At 45.4% G+C, this 6,658-nt stretch overlaps 1 protein-coding gene across 17 annotated transcripts in view; it reads left to right on the top strand.

Annotated features, from left to right (window-relative positions):
• The first annotated feature begins 712 nt into the window (after positions 1-712).
• The window catches only part of PPIP5K1 (diphosphoinositol pentakisphosphate kinase 1), a 42,491-nt gene continuing 36,545 nt past the window's right edge, over positions 713-6,658 (top strand). For 13 of the 17 annotated variants that reach the window (XM_019644967.1, XM_019644961.1, XM_019644972.1 and 10 more), the window contains exons 1-6: positions 714-803; positions 4,166-4,261; positions 4,534-4,708; positions 5,154-5,349; positions 5,775-5,865; positions 6,091-6,176. In XM_019644967.1, coding sequence (XP_019500512.1) covers positions 4,562-4,708; positions 5,154-5,349; positions 5,775-5,865; positions 6,091-6,176 — 520 coding nt within the window. In that variant the 5' untranslated portion in view covers positions 714-803; positions 4,166-4,261; positions 4,534-4,561. Of the gene's footprint in view, positions 804-855; positions 878-925; positions 947-1,116; positions 1,204-4,165; positions 4,262-4,533; positions 4,709-5,153; positions 5,350-5,774; positions 5,866-6,090; positions 6,177-6,658 lie in introns of those variants that run through there. The other 4 variants (XM_019644973.1, XM_019644959.1, XM_019644960.1 and 1 more) reach the window with 4 other exon arrangements.

The following is a 6,658-nucleotide window of genomic DNA, read 5'->3' as shown; positions in this document are numbered from 1 at the left end:
CACTGGCCCATGTGGGAATCGAACCGGCGACCCTGTTGCTCAGAGCTCGCACTCTTGGGCAAGCTCTTAACCAATTGAGCCACTCAGCCGGCCCCCCTTAAGGATTTTTTTAATCCCACTCTTTTACAGATGAGAAAACAGAGGCTGAGGGAAGTTTAGTGACTTGTCCAAGGCTTCAAAGCTATCAAAGGAGTCAAACAAGTCTAGAGGGTAGAGAGCAAGCAGAGTGTGGAGACAGGGATCAACTTACTCAGTCTTCGATGTCCATCCATTTTCTTGAGTCCTCCATAAATAACTCTCTGTTCCCTCTCTTACTTCCTGATCTGTTTCTCCCTTTGTCTCTGTTTTCATCTCCAGTCTTCCTATTCACTTCTCCACATTTGTTAACATTTTTAACTTATATTTATTGGATCTCTACGTATATCATAACCCATTTTGTTTTACAAAACAAACAGATTGCCTGGTTTTGTCCTCTAGAAGGTACAATGGCACAAACTCTGCCTCTTCCTCTGCATCTCGCTTCTCCCCGCTTCTTCGTCTCTTTGGCAAGTGTCTACACCCAGCAGCTGGATTGTAGCGACGCAGTAGGAAATCCGAGGAAGAGGAGCATCAGGTTGCACTTTCTCCCCAGAACCACTAGGGGCCACCCTCTTCCGCGCAGAAGCGCCGGCCAACGCAGCCTGACTCTGGTGCCGGTGCGCGCCCTCCGCTGATTGGTGGCGCCGCAGAGAAGTCGCTCTTTGATTGGGCCGCTGTCAGGTGTCGCTGCCGGCAGGTTCGGCTGTGCGAGCGCGGGGAGGCGGGTGAGTGAGGGCCGGGGGCGGTATCTGAGGGGGTGGGCTGGGTAGAGTGGGCCTGGTTGGCGATGAAGGCTTTGGTTAGTACCCGCTGGGGGCAGCTGCGGAAAGAAACCCAGCGAAGAGGCCTCAATGTCAGCGTAGGGAGAGTGAGCGGGGAAGGCGGGGGCGGGCAAAGGCTAAGTGGAGTCAGGATGGGAGGGTGGTTTTCGTGCCTCCGAGCTGTGTGAAGAGAGGACGGAGGAGGGGGTCGGCGAGAGAAGAGGCGGGCTTATGAGGGTCTGCGTGAGGAGAGGAGTCGGCGTGGGAGAAGGTCGGGGTGGAGAGGTCTGTGTGAGGAGGGGTGGGAGTGGAGTCACACTGGAGGATCAGCTTGAGGAAGGGATTGTTGCAGAAAAAAGAGAAGGTGAGTCTGGAGAGAGGGATAGTGTGAGGAAAGCAGGGGTCTCAGGCAGTCTTAGTGGGACTCACTGAGGCTTCCCTATAAATATGTTACCAAGTGTGGTGACTCATCGGAGGGTTTGAAGGACTGTTGAATGCTGGGGAACCAGTGAGTGTGATGTTAGTTGGATTATGAATTGGATTAGTTGATCAGTGATAGGGGAGGGGGGCAGCACTCAGTGTTGGGAGTGGTGTAGGGGAGTCCATGAAGAGTCATTTTCGCAAGTTGGGGAAAGAAGGCAGCACGAGGGAGTTGACACTAAGAACAGGGCATCGGCACAGTTCATCAGCGTCAGAATAAGGATATCTATGAAGGATTAAAAATCGCATCAAGAAGGAACTAAGGGGTCCACGGTAGAAGGTGGGAAGGAGATAGTGTTAATGGCCTGAGGAGTTTCACTCTGTTGGAATTATGCCTGCCTGGACTCAGTATTGATGTTCCCCCTTAACCCTTGATGGAGCCCTCCATCAAATGCATGGCGATTAAGGAAATTAGAGGACTACTACAAGCAGCCCTACCTTCTAACGGATAAAGAAGTTGCACACTTTACCTCCCTTCTACCCCTTCTCCAGATCTTATTTAACATAGATAGTCCTGAGAAGATTACCCACCTGCCGCTCCTTCTATCCTTCCCTACTTATCTCCTTCCTTCCTTCCTCCCTTCCTTTTTTCCTTCCGGGAGGATTCAGGCCAGAGTCAGACTGTCCTTTAGCCTTGTGTAGAGTCTGACATTTTCTTTTCTTTTGCAACAAAGTATTGGGTGAGAGGGGGTGGGGAGAGGAGGACTGAAAATGGGAATGGCTCTTGGAACACCACGTTAAACCCCAGCTTCTCCCAGAGGTACATCTAAATAAATCCTGGCTTATTTCATAGCTATTTCTGTCAGGCTTCTATTTTTGCTTTGTTAACTATGAATTTAGACCTTGCATCTCTCTGGCAAGCAGACTGTCCTTCCCCATTCTATTACCATCCTCTGTTATAGAGTTGTAATAGAATTACAAGAACAAGACTGTACATTCAGTAGAAAACTGGGAAGAACTTAATGGAAGAAAGGGTGAAAGGTTAGGAATTTTAGACATGAAAGAAAGCTCGTGCTTCAGAGTAAGGGTAAAGAATGCAACAAAATTCTGCTTGCTTAAACTATACAGGGACCTTGGGAATGCCACAAATCATAGAAATTGGGTCAAGTCACGAAAAAGGAGTTCAAAGAAATAGACTTAATCAGGAGGGGTGTGTGTGTATATATAAGGCCTCCAGTGCACAGCTGGAAATGTTGTCTAAGGAGAATGTTGTGTCCCCATGGTGGTTGAGCAGGGGAGACAAGTAGATGGTGAAGACTGGAAAGGTCAAGGTCTATATAAAGGTTAACTAACTTTCTAATCAAAGGCAAATCCCGCTTGTAATGGAAGGGTTTAAAATAAAAATACAGAACGTAATTATTGAAGGCCATTTAAAAACTCTATACGACTAATCCATTTACTTAAGGAGTTTGTGGCTTTCATTGGTCAGTGTTTCTGAGAACTTTTGGAGAATGTGGGAAATTACTTATGTGTGACTTTTATTTTTGGGAAGAAATAACAGATACCCCATCTCTCCACAATTTAATATTAACAAATGTTAACCTTTTGTATATTTGCTTCAGATTTTTTAAAAATTTTAATAAACATTATAGGTAAAGTTGTGAAGTTCCATTTGAATCCTTTTCAGTGCCATTCTCCCTTCTCCTCAGAGTTAACCACTATCATGAGCTGGATGTCTTTCTTTCCATTCTATGTTTTTATACTTCTACTAATTATGTATACAGTAATAAACATATGTGATAGTTTTTATTTATACAGACAGCTGTACAATATATATTGGGTTGTCAGAAAAGTTGTGACGCATTTTTGCAACGAAAAACAAAAAAATACATCATGACTTTTCCGACAACCCAATATTTCTATGGTTTGCATTTGGAAGCTGCACATGTTGTTTGATTTATTTTTTTAAATTGCTGTCATTTGTATACACTACATTGTATTTATCCATTTTCCTACTTGTGACATCTGAATTGTTTTCAGTTTTTCCCATTACCAGCAGTGAGGTTATGAGCATTCTTGCACATGTCTTCTTATGTGGAAGAGTTTCTCAACAACAGAATTTCTTAATCTCGGTACTAGTAACAGTTTGGATTGGATAATTCTTTGTTGCGGAGGAATATCCTATGCATTTTAGAATGTTTAGCAGCATTCCTGGTGTTGACTCACCAGATGCCAATAGCACACTGCCCTCCCCGCCCCCAGATATGACAACCAAAAATGTCTCCTACCAAACATCCCTTGCACAGCATATTCACAATAGGTTAAGTATCATTACTCTAGGTGTATGTATACAGAAGTGGAACGGCCAGGTTGTTCTGACTCAGGAATATCTCTAGATATTCTCACTAATTATGGCTCTAGGCAGGATTTTTTCCCCCCTATAGCTTCTGTTTGAGGGACCTTGACCTGGACCAGCTTTGGGTCTGTAGTACCAGGAAACAGTAGAGAGAAATTGAAATTTCAGTTTGAGAATGGGTTGAGGGCTGTTGTGTGGATGGCCTGTATCCTTGACCTCACAACCAGCACCAGACCTATTTCCTTGAACAGATTTTCTGGACTTGGGCATCTGTCTTTTAAGGTGGACCAGGTGAAGGCGAGATGGGGGCATAGGGAATTTTAATATTCTGATAATGCTTAGAACATAGGATGCCCTTCATAAATGTTTTTTGAGTTAATCCATGGTAGGAATGAAGATGGGGTTAAGGCAAAAACGGCTGAGCTCTTTCATTGCTTTGCCCTTGAATTAAATCACTGAGTTCAACACTACTGTGGGGAGGTGGGGAAGGGCTAGGATCATTTTGGAGTGAATCCGAAGTTTGAAATGTTACTTTAACCTTTTCTCGTAGGAATTGACATTAGCCTCCCATGAGGAACCGCCTTTCGCATTTGCTACTGGAGTTAATGGTGTTTCATGCTGGCAGAATCAGGGACATGCCAACACTGTAAGGGCTCATCTACTGATCCTCTTACCAATCTCCTGGCTGGGGGTGGGATGAGCTGGGAGGTAAAGGGATAACTTGCTTTTCTCTTATGGATCTTTAGTCATTTCAAGTCATAGCCCACATGTCTCCTTTCCTGTTGATCCTTCTTACCATAGTTTTGTTCCCTGTTTCCCCTAGTTCCCTTGTAGTTCCCTCCTATTTTCCCCATGCCCCATTCCCCTCCACTACCACTGGGCTTGGATTTTGAGCTAATGGGATATCCTCCACTGCAGAGCGGGATGAGTGGGTGCTCCGGCGGCGATGTGGTCATTGCCGGCCAGTGAGGGCGAGAGTGCCACAGCCCACTTCTTCCTTGGAGCTGGAGATGAGGGGCTGGGTACCCGTGGAATAGGCATGAGGACAGACGAGAGTGACAGCGAGCTCCTTGAGGATGAAGAGGATGAAGTGGTAAGACCAGAGAAAATGAAGTAACTTGGTGTTGGGACCCCTGTCATAGAGAGTTGAGATTCCATTGGATGGATACACCTCTCTGTTCTTTCTAAATGCATAGACTCCCTGTCATAAACAGGCCCTATCCTGATTAAGGGGAAGGTCAGTGGAAATTGGTTGGATCACCCCTCTTTGAAACCCCTACCATATTGTCTCGAGGTTGTTGGTTCTCTGGCTCTTCTGCCTGAGCACACATTTCCTACTGTGGACAGGCTCCTATTCTGTAGGCAGTAGGAATCCCTACAGGTGCCCCAATCTAGACCTAAGTTAGGAGTCAACCTTTACCCCATAGTCTGAAGTACTGACAAGAAACTCTGTGCCCTAAGAAGATAAGACAGTGTTCCCTGATAGGGATGGTCTAGGTGGGAAGTTCCTCAGTTCCTGATGGCACTTCTTCTCTTAGCCTCCTGAACCTCAGATCATTGTTGGCATCTGTGCCATGACCAAGAAATCCAAGTCCAAGCCAATGACCCAAATCCTAGAACGACTCTGCAGATTTGACTACCTGACTGTTATTATCCTGGGAGAAGATGTGATCCTCAATGAACCTGTGGAAAACTGGCCATCCTGCCACTGCCTCATTTCTTTCCACTCCAAAGGTTAGGGTCTGTGAAGGAAAATGGGAAGGAATGGTGTTGGGAATGCTGGCCTGGGAAGTGAGGTTCTTATTGTCAGATAGTAAAGAGGACTTCAGCTCTTCCTAACACACCAGAGAGCAGCGCAAAGGGGTTTGCTTTCCCTACATCCTGGGGGAGTTGCTGTGGGTAGTGTAAAGCCCATATTTGAACCTCAGGACAGCTCTAAGGGTCTGTGAAGGGACCCTAAAAATAATTTCTTTTTTACTTTTTCCTGTTGGACATTCTAGACTTGGGAAGTTGGGCAGAAGGATAAGGGATGGGATGGATGAGTAGAGGAGCTCAGTGACAATTAGTAGCTTTAATACGTTTCTCATTTCTCTTGATGTTTTCTCACTGTCTCTTTCACTTTCTTTCTTTGGTCTCTTTATTTCCTTTCTCCATCCCAGGCTTTCCTCTGGACAAAGCTGTTGCTTACTCCAAGCTTCGAAACCCCTTTCTTATCAATGACCTGGCTATGCAGTATTACATCCAAGATAGGTATAGCTTTCTGTTGGCTGGTGGGATGGGTGGCCTGGAGATTATGCCTGTTCAGAGAACTCACTCTGGGAGGGATAGTCAAACAAACATGGTCAATATTTGTCCTATACCCCCTTGAGTTCTGCACCCTGGTATCTCCAATTCCTGAGCAGATGAAATCCCCAGCCTCTGCCCATTGTCACCATCCCCCACCTCTCCCAGCTAATTTATTCCGGGGGGTGACAGGAGGGAGGTGTACCGGATCCTGCAGGAGGAAGGTATTGATCTGCCTCGATATGCTGTGCTCAACCGTGACCCTGCCCGGCCTGAGGGTGAGTATCTGGCCTTGTCCAGTCCTGCCCTGCCTTGCTTTCTATGACTTAGCTTAGTTCTCCATCCTCTAGACACCACCTATCTAAGTGAGGCTTTGGTTATTAGATTATGGCTATAGTCAGAGCCATGGATCTTTGGACACAGCCTTGGAACTTTCACATATATAGATATTACGATATCTATATACCACATAGGTATTATTATATCTATATACCACATAGATATTACTATTTTTTTTTAAGAATATGTTTAATTTTTAGTCTGGTAGTCATATCTGCTTTCTTATTATCTTTGTAGACAAATGTTTGAGATACAGTGCCCCAGTCCAAAGGTTATTCTGACCAGTTTTTTTTTTTAAGATTTTTATTGGGGAATTGGGGGTTGGGAACAGTGCTGGGGAATTGGGGGAAGGGGAACAGACAAGTTGCTGTTGTTTTGTTCTTCAGTCTAGTTGTGGAGGACGTTGCTTCACTGGCCCAAG

Source organism: Hipposideros armiger, unplaced genomic scaffold, assembly GCF_001890085.2.
Source record: "Hipposideros armiger isolate ML-2016 unplaced genomic scaffold, ASM189008v1 scaffold_92, whole genome shotgun sequence".
Taxonomy (NCBI): Eukaryota; Metazoa; Chordata; class Mammalia; order Chiroptera; family Hipposideridae; genus Hipposideros; species Hipposideros armiger.
This window is presented reverse-complemented; position numbering and strand designations above follow the sequence as displayed.